This window comes from Geotrypetes seraphini, chromosome 1 (assembly GCF_902459505.1).
Source record: "Geotrypetes seraphini chromosome 1, aGeoSer1.1, whole genome shotgun sequence".
NCBI lineage: Eukaryota > Metazoa > Chordata > Amphibia > Gymnophiona > Dermophiidae > Geotrypetes > Geotrypetes seraphini.
The window spans coordinates 258,575,974-258,593,516 of NC_047084.1; the positions used below are offsets into that span (position 1 = coordinate 258,575,974).

General features: G+C 42.6%; 1 protein-coding gene across 6 annotated transcripts in view; it reads right to left on the minus strand.

Moving 5' to 3' along the window:
• The window catches only part of ABLIM2 (actin binding LIM protein family member 2), a 337,722-nt gene that overhangs the window by 199,834 nt on the left and 120,345 nt on the right, over positions 1 to 17,543 (minus strand). For all 6 annotated transcript variants that reach the window (XM_033950058.1, XM_033950066.1, XM_033950046.1 and 3 more), the window contains exon 10: positions 14,443 to 14,589. In XM_033950058.1, coding sequence (XP_033805949.1) covers positions 14,443 to 14,589 — 147 coding nt within the window. The remainder of the gene's footprint in view (positions 1 to 14,442; positions 14,590 to 17,543) is intronic.

Genomic DNA, 17,543 nt, shown 5'->3' on the forward strand with positions numbered 1-17,543 from the left:
CTTGATCTCAATGCTCCAAATGTCTCTCAGACCAGTGTTTGGTTTCTTTTTAATAAATCCAGTCAGCAATTTATACCACTGGGCGGCCTGGTGACCCAAGAAGTCCGCCTGAAAGCATAAGAACTCCATACTATATTGATTATTAAGGTTTTTCCAGTCAGGGAACCCCGCCTGAATGGCATGCTTCAGTTGCAACCATCTAAAACTTTCTGATTGATTAAGGCCATATTTATGTTGCAACTGTGAAAATTCAAGCATTTTACCATTAGAGATAACATCATCTAATAAACGTATTCCTGCTATCATCCAATGCCAGGCGAGCCTTTCTCCGCCAATTTGAATCTTGGAGTTCAGCCATATAGATTGATTTGTAGATTTGTGAATTGGAACTGTTGTTAAATTACTTACATAAAGCAATGTTTTCCATGTATCAGCTAATATTCTGTTATCTTTACTGTAACTAGGCATTTTGATACTGAGTACATGACAAAGGCACAAAGGAGACATGAGTTGCCATTCAAGCCACAACCAATTTGGGAATTTTTCCATGAGCTCTGGGAGGACCCAATACATACCCTGGCGCAAAATATAGGCTTGATGATACCTATAAAAATTGGGAAAATTTACCCCTCCCTCTAAAATTGGCCTTTGTAAAGATACCAAGGCTACTCTTGGAGTTTTACCCAGCCAAATAAATTTTATGAGAATACTATTTAATTTTTTTATAAAAGGACCCTTGAAAATAAACTGGCAACATACCCATCTGATAACAAACCACAGGCGAGATCATCATTTTAATAGTTTGGACTCTCCCCCACCATGAAAGATGTAAAGGATTCCATTGCTCATACATTTCTGTGACTTTCTGTAATAACAATTTTTCATTTATTTTTATTGTTTCTTCCATTGTGTTTTTAATCCAAATTCCTAAGTATTTTATTCCATCTTCCCTCCATAGAAAGGAAAATGAATCAAACAAACCTTTTGTACAATGGACATTGAGTGGAAGAATTTCTGTTTTATTCCAATTTATCTTGTAACCTGAAAATTTTCCAAATTTCTCAATCATTTCAAGTAAGCAAGGAATGGTTGTCTCAGGATTTCTCAAATAGAGCAATATATCATCTGCGTAAGCTGAGACCTTATATTCCCGATCTCTACGAGGAATACCCTGAATCTCATCTTCTTGCTGAATAGCTAGTAACAGGGGTTCCAATACAATATCAAAAAGCAGAGGAAATAAAGGACAGCCTTGTCTAACCCCCCTCTGCAACCTAAAACTTTCTGAAAAATTATTAATATACAGTTTAGCAACAGGGGAGCTATACAATGTTTGAATCATTTGTATAAATCCTGAACCAATACCAAACCATTCCAAAGCTTGATACATGAAGGTCCATTCAACACGATCAAAGGCCTTCTCTGCATCAAGGGATACAGAAAAAGCCAAATCATTTAAGGCTTTTGATAAATTCAACATATGTAAGGAAAGCCTAGTGTTATTAGAAGAATGTCTTTGAGCAATGAATCTAGTTTGGTGCAATCCAATAATAAAAGGGAGAGCTTTACCCAAACGTATTGCTAAAGTTTTAGCTAAAAGTTTTCCATCAACATTAATTAAAGAAATAGGCCTGTAATTTAAAACCAGAGTGGGATCTTTATTTGGCTTTGGCAAGACTATAATTAACGATTCTGCCATGGTACCTGTAATACAACCATTAGTTAGTTGATTCTGATATAAATTTTTAGTAAATATGGTAAGAGTAATTTGGAATGATTTATAAATCTCTACTGTAAAACCATCTCCACTTGAAGCAGATCCAACTCTAAGGGACTTCAATGCTTCTTGCAATTCCTTAATTGATATTGGCTTTTCTAAACTTTCTTTTATATGCTCAGGAACTTTCGGCCCCTTGATTAAATTAAAAAATTCCAATCCATCTTTTTCTTTATCTAAATAAGGCTCAGAAGAATACAGATCTTTATAAAATTGTAAAAATTGTTTTAAAATAGAATCAATATGTGTACAAGAATTTCCTTTTTCATCTTTTATTGCCACTACATTTGGTTTTCATTTTTTTGCTTTTAAATAATTTGCCAGTAATCTTCCCGCCTTATTTGAATTTGCATAATACAATGCTTGTTGAGAAAATAAATCTTTCCTTATCATTTTAGAAGAAATCTCATTATATTTCCCTTTAGCTTTCAAAAGATCTTGTAAAATAGAATATTCATATTTATCCTTTAATTTTGATTCCAATATCTTAATTTCTTGTTCTAACCTAGAAAATTGATATTTAATTTGTTTTTTAGTATACACCGAAAAAGAAATAATTTGACCTCTTATGGTTGCCATAAAAGCATCCCATAACATCTCCACTGAGATATCTTCCGTATTATTTATTTGAAAATAATCATTTATTTTTAACTGAATTTTCTCAATAAAATTAGGTTCTACAAGCAAAGCATTATCAAATCTCCACACAGATCTTCTAACCTCCTGATCACTAATTTTAATTTTAATCCACACCCCTCCATGATCAAATAAAATAATTGGATCAATGGAGGTTTGTGTTACTTGCTGAACTAATGCATTTGAAATAAATATATAATCTATTCTTGAAAATAATTTGTGGACATGGGAGCAGAACAAAAATTCCCGATCATTAAAATGAAATATTCGCCATATATCTTTTAAATCACAATTTTGAACCAGATTATCCAACCCTAATGATTTCATAATTCTACTAGGTTTTTTTGTCTATTAAAGGAACTATAACAGCATTAAAATCCCCTCCCACAACTAAATTAGAAACAGCCAGTGGTAACAATAATTGTAGAGATTTGAAAAATTCAATTTGATTTGATTTAGGTGCATATACATTGAATAGCGCCATGGTAGTATTTCCCAGATTCATGTCTACATGTATCCACCTTCCTAAGGGATCAGCAGCAATTAATTTGAACGTAGCATTACATCTCTTATTCACCAATATAGCAACACCTGCTTTTTTCTTTACAGCTGGGGCATAAAAGCAATGTTTCACCCAGTCTACATGAAGCTTTTGAGACTCTAAAGCTGATAAGTGAGACTCCTGGATGCAACATATATCAATATTCTGTTGTTTTAAGAATAAAAGTTTCTTTTAATTGGATGGTTGAGGCCATTTACATTTAGCGAAAATAATTTAAGTTCCATCTATATATTTATTTCCAGCAATTTGAACTCCAACAAATACATTAATTTATTATAATGCTTTAATGCCTTTATAGACTGTGTACTGTACAGGATCCAAATTACATACAAATTCAACTTAAGAATGGTTTATTTGTTTTATAATAATTTTTAATAACATTTTAACAAAGAATACAGACCAGAATAGGCCACACATGTGTGTTCTTCACAGTGGCCCCAGGTATTAAGAATGGTTTAAAAAAACGGAACTCGTTACAAAACTAGACTCGAACTTAGCCATCAACACACACTACCACACTAATGAAAAAAATTCTTCAGTGAATTGATTCAAATCGATTCATTTTTCCCAAAAATCGCACTCACCGATTCAGTGAAGAGTAACCTCCTCCCCCCCCCCCCCCCGGGAGGCCTGACATACTTCCAGGGCTTCCTAAAGCAACATCAGCAGCGGTTGTGGATGGTTAGCAGATGCAGGCTCTGAACAGGCTCTGACTTATAGACTTCTTGGCCTAAATGCACTAAGAGGATCAGTAAAATCGTGTGGGTTTGCCCCAATCCGATTTTTTGGGCTGATTTAGAAAGAGCTATTGATACACTAAAAGTCTGCATGCAAATGATTTACGCAGATGTTCATTATAATCCCCAACTCTGCTGTCTGATAATCTTTGTGAAAGCGACTCTCACACATGCGCAGAGCCGGCAGAGGAAGCCCAAATAGGTGAAAGGCAGAGGAAAGCCTCCTGCCACTGAGCTGTTTGGGACAAGAAACCATTTTTTTTTTCTTTTTTTAATAGGCACAGATGCTCTGTGTGTCGTTTTTTCTCACATGGGGAAGGTGGGGCTGGCATGGCAGGAGGACGTGGGCATTCCTCCTGCAGTTTTCGTTGGCATTGGGGATGATCAGTTCCTGGTGCCGGTTCGTTGGTGAGGACCATCATTGGCGGGATGTGTGTGTGTGTGTGGTTTTTTGTTGTTTTTTATTCTAATGGGCAGATATTGTGCATATGTAATATGCACAGCATCTGTGCCCATTAAAACAAAAAAAAAGGTTGGACAGGTAAGCGACTGGTTTTGACCAGATGCTTTTTGGGGGGGATTGTTATGCCGTAGTACTTGCATGGAGTGCATAAGATGTAATATGTATAAGCAACTTATCTAGGTGTGCCTGGAAGGTTTTTTTTTATCAAACCTGTGGCACCCAAGATGATGAAAAATGTTTCTGTATCCTTCTGTCATATTTTCTTTGTCTCAGATTGCATTTCTTGGTACTTAAGGATCTTCTCTCTCTCCATTGCTTGGGGCTGACACTTCTATAATCTATTTAGTCATTTGAATATTTGTTATACTGTCAAATGATCAAAAGATATCAAGGTGGTTTACAAAAGAGCAACTACAAGGGCTAATGGTGTCCGTGGGGAGAAACCACAAACCCAGCAACCAAAAAACATAAGTGCAAAAGGGAGGGAGTGGGATAGCACAACAAATATTACCAAAATACAATCAATGAATGCCATTCTGCTGTTTTTCCCTTTTACCACTATCTTGGATTTCTTGCATCCAGCTTTTAATCGGTCGGGATGGGGATGGCCCAGATAATCATAACCTCTCTGGGGGCATTTTACTAAGGTGTGCTAACCGATTTAGCGCACGCTAAAGATTAATGCGTGCTAAATGCTAAGGCACCCATAGAATATAATGGACACCTTTGCATTTAGCGCGTGCTAATCTTTAGTGACTTTTACAGTAGAGCACTTCTGGTCATCAACACACCTACTTTTTATTCTGAATAAACTCCTTTACGCCCAGCAGACCTCTTCTAAACATCCTGGCTTTACAAAAAAAACAAAACAAAACCATTTGTAACATTCAGAAGAAGACATTACAGGTGTGAGTTCTAATCTGTTCTGGAATTTCTGAGTCGCACTATGTCCAAACAGATTTAAAGTGACATACAATTTGAAATTATGGGTATACAAAGTGGTACATTGCATGCAAGATAGGATAAGATAAAGTTCTATAGGGAGAGAGGTATAGTTCAGGGGGAGAGTGTGGCACAGTGGTTAATTTTTTTTTTTTAAATAAGTTTTATTGGTAAAGCAGCCAATACAAGATGAATAACAAGGAGCACAATACAAGGAACTCCTGTAACAGTACAAACAACCCAGGAAGGGGAACAGGAAATGCAACACGGGACAACAATCTGGAAAAAGAAGGGTGTGTAAGGTTCCCCCGGAGGAAGGAGTAGGTCATCAGGCTATTGAGAATAAAGAGGAAGGCCATAAAACAACCATGGGGAAAGCACCTTCCTGGAGGACCAATCAGGGCTGCAGTAACCTGAGTTTTAAATGAGAACTCCCCAAACCCCCCACACGCAGTCCCAACCATTCCGTCATACTACAGCTAGCGACCCATACCCAGGGCAGGATTAATTCTTCAAGGGCCCCTAGGCACACAAGTACAATGGGTCCTCTAGCCCCGCCCTGTCCATGCACCACCCACGTCCTGCCCACACCCTTTACCTGTTTTCTGAAAGTTAGTCAAAAATGTATTATAATTAGTCCAATAAAAGGATCACCATTCTTATTTCTAACCATTTATCAAAACAGGTACAATATTACTTTATCCTAAAGCAATAAAAAAAATAGATTTTTTTTTCTACCTTTGTCATGTGGTTTCTGTTTTCCTCATCATGTCATTCTCTTCATTCCATCCATTATCTGCCCCTTCCAGAAACTGTCTGTCTCCCCCTGCCATCTCTCCTCCTGCCCCCCCCCCCTTTGGGCTGGCATCCATCATCTTTATCTGTTCCCCTCATGGTCTGGCATCTCTCTCCTTCCATCTTTACTTCCCCCTGTGGTTTTTAGCATCTCTCTCTTTTCATTTCCTCCACTCAGATCTGATATCTCTGTCTCCTTCCCCGTCTTCTCTCGCCTCTTTCTTCCTTTTCCTTTTCTTCTCTGGTCTTCCTTCTCTATTGTCTGTCTCCGTCTAAATTAAATTCTTTCTTACTATTCAGTCCTCAGTTTCCCTCTTTTCACTGTGTCTACTCACAGCTTGCTACCCCTTTCCCTCACCCCTCCGCTATCTCACTAACTCTATCTTCTTCCCTCCATCCAGCATATGCCGCCCCCCCATCCAGCCCCTCACCTCCTCACCGCTGCTACTTTCCCATATGTGCCTAACGCTGACAGCACAAGTTTTCCCCACTTCCATCATCTGCCTGACTGACTGCCAGTGCCACTTTCTCTCTCTTTCTCCCAGCTCCACCCTCAGTGCATGCCATAACGATTCCCCTCCTTTTGGAGCCTCAATCTATGACTTTCTACACTGCAAACATCAGTCCATGATAATGACATCACTATCAAAAACAGAACAAAAGTAGAGGACTACCACAATGTCTTTCAACCACTGCAAAATGTTTATTCACATTGAAGCTTTTATCCTTTTTAGTTCTTTTGCTGCATGACACCACCTTTTAGGAGTTTTAAACCTCTGACCACCCCACTCCCTTTTAGGAACCCGACCCCATTACAGAGTAATGCTTTCATAGTCTTAGGAAGCAAAATTTGTTCATTCCCACATTGTGAATGATTGTGATTTTGTTTTGCTGTGAAAGTTAAAAGCATGCTTGCTACCACTTACCTGAGATCTGCAAAAGTTAGAGGAATGGTCTAATGCCTGGCAACTAAAATTCAATGCAAATAAATGCAGAGTAATGCATTTGGGGATTAATAAACAGAAGGAACCGTATATGCTGGGAGGAGAGAAGCTGATATGCACGGACGTGGAGAGGGACCTTGGGGTGATAGTGTCCGAAGATCTAAAGGCGAAAAAACAGTGTGACAAGGCAGTGGCTACTGCCAGAAGGATGCTGGGCTGTATAAAGAGGGGCGTAGCCAGTAGAAGGAAGAAGGTGTTGATGCCCCTGTACAGGTCATTGGTAAGGCCCCACTTGGGAGTATTGTGTTCAGTTTTGGAGACCGTATCTGGCGAAGGACATAAGAAGACTTGAAGCAGTCCAGAGGAGGGCGACGAAAATGATAGGAGGCTTGCGCCAGAAGACGTATGAGAAGAGACTAGAAGCCCTGAATATGTATACCCTAGAGGAAAGGAGAGACAGGGGAGATATGATTCAGATGTTCAAATACTTGAAGGGTATTAACGTAGAACATAATCTTTTCCAGAGAAAGGAAAATGGTAAAACCAGAGGACATCATTTGAGGTTGAGAGGTGGTAGATTCAAAGGCAATGTTAGGAAATTCAACTTTACGGAGAGGGTGGTGCATACCTGGAATGCGCTCCCGAGAGAGGTGGTGGAGAGGAAAACTGTGACCGAGTTTAAAGAAGCATGGGATGAACACAGAGGATCTAGAATCAGAAAATAATATTAAAAATTGAACTAAGACCAGTACTGGTCAGATTTGCACGGTCTGTTTCTGCATATGGCCGTTTGGGGGAGGATGGGCTGGAGAGGGCTTCAATGGCTGGGAAGGTGTAGATGGGCTGGAGTAGGTTTTAACGGAGATTTCAGCAGTAGGAACCCAAGCACAGTACTGGGTAGAACTTTGGATTCTTGCCCAGAAATAGCTAAGAAGAAAAAATTTAAAAAATTTAAACTGAATCAGGTTGGGCAGACTGGATGGACCATTCGGGTCTTTATCTGCCGTCATCTACTATGTTACTATGTAATAGACTTGAGCTGGTGGGTTATGTGGTATAGGTTCGGATAAGCTAGGGAATACCAGGTTGGGTCTGAGAGTTAATGGTCAGTAGAGTATATGGAGCCAAAGAGGTAGGTCTTTAGTTTCTTATGAAATGTGAAGTAGTTTAGTTTGGGATTGATAGCTGTTGGGAGATTTAATGTGAGAAATCACTTTAACCAAGAAAAAAGATCTGGAACACAGAGAACATCAGGAAAAATGAGGGAAGGCAAAGTTAACTGACAAACTAGAGATCAAAGCATAAGGTGAAAGTACAGTGGAACCTTGGTTTGCGAGCATAATTCGTTCCAGAAGCATGCTCGTAAACCAAAGTGTTCATATATTAAAGTGTGTTTCCCCATAGAAAGTAAAGGAAACTCACTTGATTCGTTCCACCCCCCCCCCCCCCTTCATGAGGCCACCGGCACTGCTCGCTTCCACTCCACCCCACCAAGACCCCACCCCAGAGGCCATCAAAGTGCTTCCACCCCACCCCCGAGAACCAGTATCGTCCCCCGCATGCGAGCCTCCACCCCCGAGAACCGGCATCACCCCCCCCCCCCCCCGCGAGCCCTCACCCCTGAGAACCAACATCGGCCACCCACCAAAACCCAAACTGGTGATCTGGCACCGGCACCGGCACGCAGCACCAACCCACAGGACGTGCCGGAGAACCTGCCACTGATCTCTACTGGGCTGGGCCTTGAGCATCTATGCATGCTCAAGGCCTTCTGGCTCCTGCTCTCTCCGAAATCAGCGGCAAGCGGCAGGCTCTTCCGGCATCAGCACGTCCTCTGGGTTGGTGTTGCGTGCTGGTGCCAGATCGCGGTAAGGGTTTGGGTGGGAGGGCGATGCCAGTTCTCGGGGGTGGGGGCTCGCAAATTGAGTAAACGCTCGGTTTGCGAGGCACGATTTTTAAGAGTATTTTGCTCGTCTTGCAAAACACTCATAAACCGCGTTATTTGCAAACCGAGGTTTGACTGTATACGACGAATAGATTATAAAATTAAGGTTGCCAATTGTAAAAAAAAAAAAAAATAATCTCTTTTTTAAATTTGTACATCCTAATGCAAGAAGGATAATCTATTAGCAAAAAAAAAAAAAAAGCATGCTATTAGAAAAGCAGCACCGGTAAGAAATAATAGTTTGGGCTGGATAAAAATGTATCCAGGCACTGAAAACTGAAGTTTTGTCTAGGTGCAGGAACTACACACACTAGCGATGCCCACGATCTTTGCATTGCTTCGGAGCTGTTTCCTCCGCCGAGGTCCCGCCCCTCCTATGACGTTAGAGGAGGGGCGGGACCGCGGCGGAGGAAACAGCTCCAAAGCAGTGCAAACATTGCGGGCATCGCGATCTTGCTGCAGGCTGCTTCGTTAAAGTAAAAGCCGGTGCGGGGAGGCCAGGGGGGGTGAGCAGTCCTTTGGGGTGGGGTGAGCAGTCTCTCGGGGTGGGGCGGGCAGGCCTTCAGGGGGGACAGGTCTTCAAGGGGAGGAGACAGGCCTTTGGGGGGGATGCAGGCCTTCAAGGGGGGACAGGCCTTCGGGGGGGATGCAGGCCTTCCAGGGGGGGACAGGCCTTCCAGTGGGGAGACGGGCCTTTCGGGGGTGGGGGACAGGCAGACCTTTGGGGGGGGGATGCAGGCAGGCCTTCAAGTGTGTGTGTGGGGGGGGGAAACAGGCCTTCCGGGGGTGGGAACAGGCCTTTAAGGGGGACAGGCAGGCCTTCAAGGGGGTGAGGCCTTCAAGAGGGGACAGGTCTTCAGGGGGGTACAGACCTTCAAGGGAGGGGACAGGCAGGTATGCCTTCGGGGGGATGCAAGCCTTCAAGGGGGGGGGACAGGTCTTCAGGGGTGGGATGCAGACCTTTAAGGGGGGGACAGGCCTTCAGGGGAGGGGGACCCTGGTATAGAAGTACACGGAGGGAGGGAAGGGGGGTTCAAAGAGACGCGCATATACCGGACTTTGGGGGGGAAAGAAATAATGGTTCTGAAAATAGAGGAGAGGGAGAGAGATGATGGACCATGGGATTTAGGAATGAAAGTTACAGAAAGAGAGAAATGATGGACCCTGGGATGGTGGGGCAGGGGGGATAGATGCTGGATGAAAGGGTAGTTAAGAAAAGGTGGATCTGGGGAGGGAGACGAAAAAAAGGAAAGATGCCAGACCTCCTGTGGATGGAAGGGAAACGGAAGGGGAGGACAGGGATGGCAGATGGATGGTAGCACAGAGACAGAAGGAGATCCTGGCAAGCAAGTTATCAGAAAACAACCAGAGCCTGGGACCAACAAGATTTGAATAATGATCAGGCAACAAAAGGTAGAAAAACTAATTTTATTTTCTGTTTTGTGATTACAATATGTCAGATTTGAAACATGTATCCTGCCAGAGCTGGTGTTAGACCGCAAACGTGAGCTAGGATTTAACAGAGAGATGAAAAGTCTTTTTTGTTTGTTTATTTTTACACCATAGCGCCAGTGTGGTTAGGAGAAGGCAAAGGGGGTGAAGAGGCTATAAAATAAACCCACTAGGATGTTTGAAAAAAAACACCCAATTGGGCAGGAAAATCGAATCGAATCAAAAAACCAATTCAATAGGCTGTGGAAGTGGAAATAGTGGGACCGTTGGGAAACAGTGACCATAACATGATCAAGTTCAAGGTTGAAGCAGGAATACCAAAAGGAAAGAGAACCATGGCGACAACTTTCAACTTCAGAAAAGGAAACTATGAAGCAATGAGGAAAATGGTAAGGAAGAAACTTAGGAACACTTCCAAGAAATGGAGGATGGTAGAACATGCCTGGTCTTTTTTTAAGGACACGGTGAGCGAGGCGCAAAATCTGTACATCCCCAGATTCAGAAAGGGGAGCAAAAAGAGTCGAATAAAGGACCCTATATGGATGACTAAAATAGTGAAGGAAGCGATAAGTAATAAGAAAAATTCATTCAGGAGATGGAAAAAGGACAAAACTGAAGGAAACTGGATAGAGCACAGGAAGTATCAAAAAGAATGTCACCGTGTGGTTTGAAAAGCCAAAAGAGAGTATGAAGAGAAGTTAGCCAGGGAGACTCGAAATTTCAAACCGTTCTTCAGATATGTTAAAGGGAAACAGCCAGCTAGGGAGGAGGTGGGACCGCTGAATGATGGAGTCAGGAAGGGAGTAGTGAAGGAGGAGAAAGAAGTCGCAGAAAGACTGAACATGTTCTTTTCGTCTGTATTTACAAATGAAGACACAACCAACATACCAGAACCTGAGCAATTCTTCAATGGAAATCAAGCAGAAAAATTAACATTCATGGAAGTGAGCCTTGAAGATGTGCGCAGGCAGATAGATAAACTAAAAATTGACAAATCTCCAGGTCCGGACGGAATCCATCCAAGGGTTCTGAAGGAACTAAAGGAGGAGATAGCAGAACTACTGCAGCAAATATGCAATCTATCCCTGAAAACAGGCGTGATCCCGGAGGATTGGAAGACGGACAACATCACGCCCATCTTTAAAAAGGGATCAAGAGGTGACCCAGGAAACTACAGACCGGTGAGTCTGACCTCGGTTCCCGGAAAAATGGCGGAAGCACTGATAAAAGAAAACATCGATGATCACTTGGAAAGAAACAAACTTCTGATAACCAGCCAACATGGTTTCTGCAGGGGGAGATCGTGCCTAACCAACTTACTACACTTCTTCGAAGGAATTAACAAACAGATGGACAGAGGTGACCCCATAGACATCATATACCTTGATTTCCAAAAAGCCTTTGACAAGGTGCCTCATGAACGATTACTCCGGAAACTGAAGAACCATGGGGTGGACGGAGACGTACATAGATGGATCAGAAACTGGTTGGCAGGTAGGAAACAAAGGGTAGGGTTGAAGGGACACTACTCTGACTGGAGGAGGGTCACGAGTGGTGTTCCGCAGGGCTCGGTGCTCGGGCCGCTGTTATTTAATATATTCATAAATGATCTAGAAACAGGGACGAAGTGTGAGATAATAAAATTTGCAGATGACACCAAACTATTTAGGGGAGCTCAGACTAAAGAGGATTGTGAGGAATTGCAAAGGGACTTGAACAAACTAGGAGAATGGGCGACAAAATGGCAAATGAAGTTCAACGTTGAGAAATGTAAAGTATTGCATGTGGGAAGCAGAAACCCGAGGTACAACTATACGATGGGAGGGATGTTATTGAATGAGAGTACCCAAGAGAGGGACTTGGGGGTAATGGTGGACAGGTCAATGAAGCCGACGGCACAGTGCGCAGCGGCCGCTAAGAGAGCGAATAGAATGCTAGGTATAATCAAGAAGGGTATTACAGCCAGGATGAAAGAAGTTATCCTGCCGCTGTATTGGGCGATGGTGCGCCCACACCTGGAATACTGTGTCCAGTTTTGGTCGCCATACCTTAAGAAGGATATGGCGTTACTCGAGAGAGAGCAGAGAAGAGCGACACGTCTGATAAAAGGGATGGAAAACCTTTCATACGCTGAGAGATTGGAGAAACTGGGTCTCTTTTCCCTGGAGAAGAGGAGACTTAGAGGGGATATGATAGAGACTTATAAGATCATGAGGGGCATAGAGAGAGTAGAGAGGGACAGACTCTTCAAACTTTCAAAAAATAAAAGAACAAGAGGCCATTCGGAAAAGTTGAAAGGGGACAGATTCAATACAAATACCAGGAAGTTCTTCTTTACCCAACGTGTGGTGGACACTTGGAATGCGCTTCCAGAGGACGTTATAGGGCAAAATACAGTACTGGGATTTAAGAGAGGATTGGACATTTTCCTGCTGGAAAAGGGAATAGAAGGGTATAAATAGAGGATTACTGCTCAGGTCCTGGACCTGTTGGGCCGCCGCGTGAGCGGACTGCTGGGCAAGATGGACCTCAGGTCTGACCCAGCAGAGGCATTGCTTATGTTCTTATGAATCGACCGGTGGTTATGGTTCCTCCATCCACTGAACACACATTCTCTTCCTTTTGCAGCAGCTAACTTTCAGGGCAACATCTGTCTTGGGAGCAGTGGTGCAGTAAGCAGGGGAGCGGGCAGAGGCCTGTCCCAAGCGCCATCTAGGCAGGAGTGCTGACACCCATCCTCCTCTCCCCTCCCCCGTTCCTTTCCCCCCACCACCACACGCATGTGGCCTTTCCCTTGTACCTCTTTAATTTTTCTGGCATGAGCAGCATCACAAACTTGCTGCCCGCATTGATGTCAGCTCTCTCTGATATCACTTCCGGGCCCAGCGCCTAGGAAATGACATCAGAGGGAGAGTAGACATGATGCGGGCAGCAAGTTTGCGATGCTGCTCGTGCTGGGAAAATTAAAGAGGTACAGGGGAAGGGAAGAATGCGCGCAGCAATGGGTGTGTCAGGAAGAAGCAGGGGCGGGGTGCCACACCCCAGGCACCACTCACCCTTGCTATGCCACTGCTTGGGAGCAACTGGATTACACATCTGAGAGGGCTCCTCCTAGACATTTGAGTCCTTGGCATGTGTCTAGTTTGCCTTTACCTTTATCCTACCCTGCCAGAAATTCCATGGATAATTTCCTAATTTGAATAGAAAATGGTGTGCCAATTTTTTTTCTTTAAAACACATAATTCACAGCAAAATCTGCCACAGATTAGTAGGACTTTTTTACCACAAAGGCCAATTCCCTGCTGCTCTGTGGCAAAAGTTTGTAACAGTCTACAGTATGAAAACTTTTCTGTTTTGTAAGTTTCTGAAGTATTCTTAGCGTGTTTTGATATTTTTTAAATTTTCTTCTATGTTGGATTCGGGGGATTGATTACTATTGTTTGTAAATTTTATTTTAATTGCAGACCACATTGAACTTCACAGCTAATGTGGGATATAAATGTTGATTAATGTAAGGTAATGTACTTTAAAGAATACTGTTTGAGAAAATGTGTTTTTTAAAGAACCAGAAATTTAGAAGCTAACACTTCCAGTGGTCAAAGATGATAGTTGAAATGCAGCATTTATGAAGAAGTGACAGGTTAATAGAATACTTTGTGGGTCTGGGTTGTTAGTATTTTTCTACTATGATGTCTTTTACTGTGTGTTCTCAAAACATATCCTATGCACCTTAAATCCATGTCCTAATATAGTGTATCGCAAACTGTGTGCTTCCTGAGATTTCAGGTGTGGCCAGGAGGAGAGTCATCCATGCCGGCTGACTGCCTACAAGACATGCCTCTCGTGGCGAGAGGTACGTCCTGTAAGAAGTCAGCCAGCGTGGATGACTCTCCTCCTGGCCGGCGTCTCTCCTCCTCTCCCCGCACCTCCTGGATCCCTCCACCGAAGCAGGTCGCAGCCAGATGGGCCTCCGCGCTCGACATCATCGCACTTCTAGGTGCCTTCCGGCCGGGGCACTGAATTTGGTGTGCTGCCAGCTGGAAGGTTTGCGAGACACTGCCCTAACATTTTCTATACGCGAGTGACTGCTCACAATATGCTTTTCTCTGAACCTGTGACAATGTTAAGAGCATTTCACAATCAAATGGTACAATGTAGATTTTAAAATAAAAGTCTCAGATTTCAGTACCTCCACATAACTATGTCTGTCATCTGAAGAGTAACTGATATATGGAGAATAGGAGATCATATCAGGGCGATCAATGTTATAGATGGCCTTATTTTTAGGAAGAGCAGCCAAATCCTTGTAGTCAAGAATTTCATCTCCAAGCTTTGCCTACGGAAAGGAAAGAGAGCGTTGAAAGACAGGAGGCAACAGGCAGAATGAAATCTGTGGAGAAAGGAAAGGTAAAATCAGAGAAGCCACTGACAACCTTGGTACAGATATTTATGAGCTCTCCCAGAACGTAACTTCTATGGATGCTGTGTGGAAAAGAAAGCCTACTTTTCTTATTCATTTTTTTCAAAAGAAATTATGGGTGCAAGTGCAGAGATCTGACAGCATTAGTGACCAAACTGCATTTTGTTTCTTTCCATATTAACAACAAAGTCACAGGTCTCTAAGGGCTAGATTTGACTAACGTTATGTTAACCCTTTAATGCATATTAATGTGAGTTACGAACTTGGCCAGAAAATGAGTTCTACTGAGATTAACAGAGCTTGAATTAAATACAGTGGAACCTTGGTTTACGAGCATAATTCGTTTCAGAAGCATGCTCGTAAACCAAATTACTCGTATATCAAAGTGAGTTTCCCCATAGGAAGTAAGGGAAACTCGCTTGATTGGTTCTACCCCCCCCCCCCCGCGCAAATGCTGCCCCCACAAACTGGCATCGCCCCCCCCCCTTGCGAATGCCCACCCACCCAAACTGAAGCCTTACTCCCATCTGGCCGGTGCCCGAATATCATGCTGCTTGCCGGACTGGGCCTTGAGCATCTGCACATGCTCAAGGCCTTCTGGCTCCCATCTCTCATCCATCATTCTCTTCTTGGTTGGGCTGAGAGATTTTCAGCACCCCTGTGTAAATCCCAATGTGCAAGCTGGGGGCAGATCCCCTGAATTCTATAATACTGCATGCATTTTAAGGGAACACCCGTGATCTGCCCATGCCCCTCCCTCCATGCAGATCTACACAGAAACACACGCTATTCTACAAATGGGCGGATAAAAGTGTATTTTCACACAGAACTGCCGTTTTTGCCCAGTTCTGATGCCTTTGGTCTGTTACAATGCTTTTTTGTGCCGAAAATTTGGCAAAGAAGTAAGACCTAACGTTTGGTGCCATATGTAGAATTTTCTCCAAACTGTGTAGCAAACTGAAAACCAGTGAGACTTCCCCACTCTGGTACTCAGACAAATAGGGCCCTGATAAAACTGGGATTTTCAACCAAGATGACTCAGGAAAAAAAAAAAATCAAATTTCCAAGCCAGTCAGCAAAAATGTAAAACTTAACCAGGTCATGGCAAGTTAGCTCATTTCTAGACCACATCATGACTTCCGTCATAAAAGCATCTAACCCACTGTCATCCATTTTCTTATTAATGCAAAGTTCACACGCTGGGATGCACTGAACAGCATTACTCCATTATTCCCAAGGGATAATCCAACATCAGCTCACTAACAAGTTTAATTGATTTTATCTTTTTTTTTTTTGTACAATGAATCATACTAAGTAGCTAATTTTTGTTACAACTTTGATCATGAATATATAATACATTTTTCTGTAATGAACAGGTCCCACCAAAAAAAAGACAAAAGAAATGATCTAGTTAATAAAGCAAGATACTCAGTGCACGTACAGCCCCATAAGCATGAGGTGGGAGCAAACCTTTTATAAAATGAGGCTCATTGTTTAGCAATGCATATGTTAGCACTGGGTGACCAAAAATCTGAAGTACAAAGATAAGGAGAAATTAGGTTCTTACCTGCTAATTTTCTTTCTGTTAGCCTGTAGACCCCTATACTTGGTACCCCATTTTATCCTAGACCGCTCATCCAAACACACTCGCAGAACCCACCTTTTAGCCATCCAACTATAAAGGCCTGCTGCTACAAAAGATATCTAAATAGAACTCTCGCCTTCTAAGCAGGTCAGCTTAATAATTGGCTGGCCGACATTATCTCACGCGCTTCATCCTACCTAAACTTCAGGAAACTACTAAAAACTAATCTATTTACCCGATTTATATCCTAAGACCTCTATGCCCAACCTATGGCCCCTTTTTTACCACCTAAAACTAATTACCCAGCAGTATATAAATATATAATGAAAAACAATCCTAAATACTGCAACTAACTAGCAGTGCACTTTAGTGTTAATAGCCCTGAAGATTGAAAGGGCTATGGCCTCAGAATCGGAGCCTACGTATCGCAGTAGCAGTCACAGGTTAAGACTAGTCTGCGTAGTATACTCGCTCCTGCTCCAATCATCGGCCAACACCAATGCAAAATTTTTTTAAAGAATTTTCAAAAGCATATAAATCTACCACCCCATATGTTTATATGAAGTAAGTGCAAGCCATAATGTAAAGAAACAAAGACCAAAAAAGCAACTTAGCTTTATAGCTGATTTGTCTTTACAGGAAGTAACGGTCACTAGTGTTCGTGTGCCGACGCGGCCAGCGTTTCGCGGAGTTTTATTGTTTTAAGTCATCCGCTGCGTCAGGGCCACTAGGACATTCAAAAGATCAAGGCTTCACTGGATTGTTTGAGCTTTTCTTCCTTATCTTTAGTATTGTTCCAGTGTGGGCTACTCCTTCCAGCTCCTGCCAGTTCAAGCCAGGAGCTGGAAGGAGTAGCCCACACTGGAACAATACTAAAGATAAGGAAGAAAAGCTCAAACAATCCAGTGAAGCCTTGATCTTTTGAATGTCCTAGTGGCCCTGACGCAGCGGATGACTTAAAACAATAAAACTCCGCGAAATGCTGGCTGCGTCGGCACACGAACACTAGTGACCGTTACTTCCTGTAAAGACAAATCAGCTATAAAGCTAAGTTGCTTTTTTGGTCTTTGTTTCTTTACATTATGGCTTGCACTTACTTCATATAAACATATGGGGTGGTAGATTTATATGCTTTTGAAAATTCTTTAAAAAAATTTTGCATTGGTGTTGGCCGATGATTGGAGCAGGAGCGAGTATACTACGCAGACTAGTCTTACCCTTTTTTACCACACCATGTTCTGCTTACCCTTTTAAACTGTATCTTCATCTGCTGATGGTACCCCCT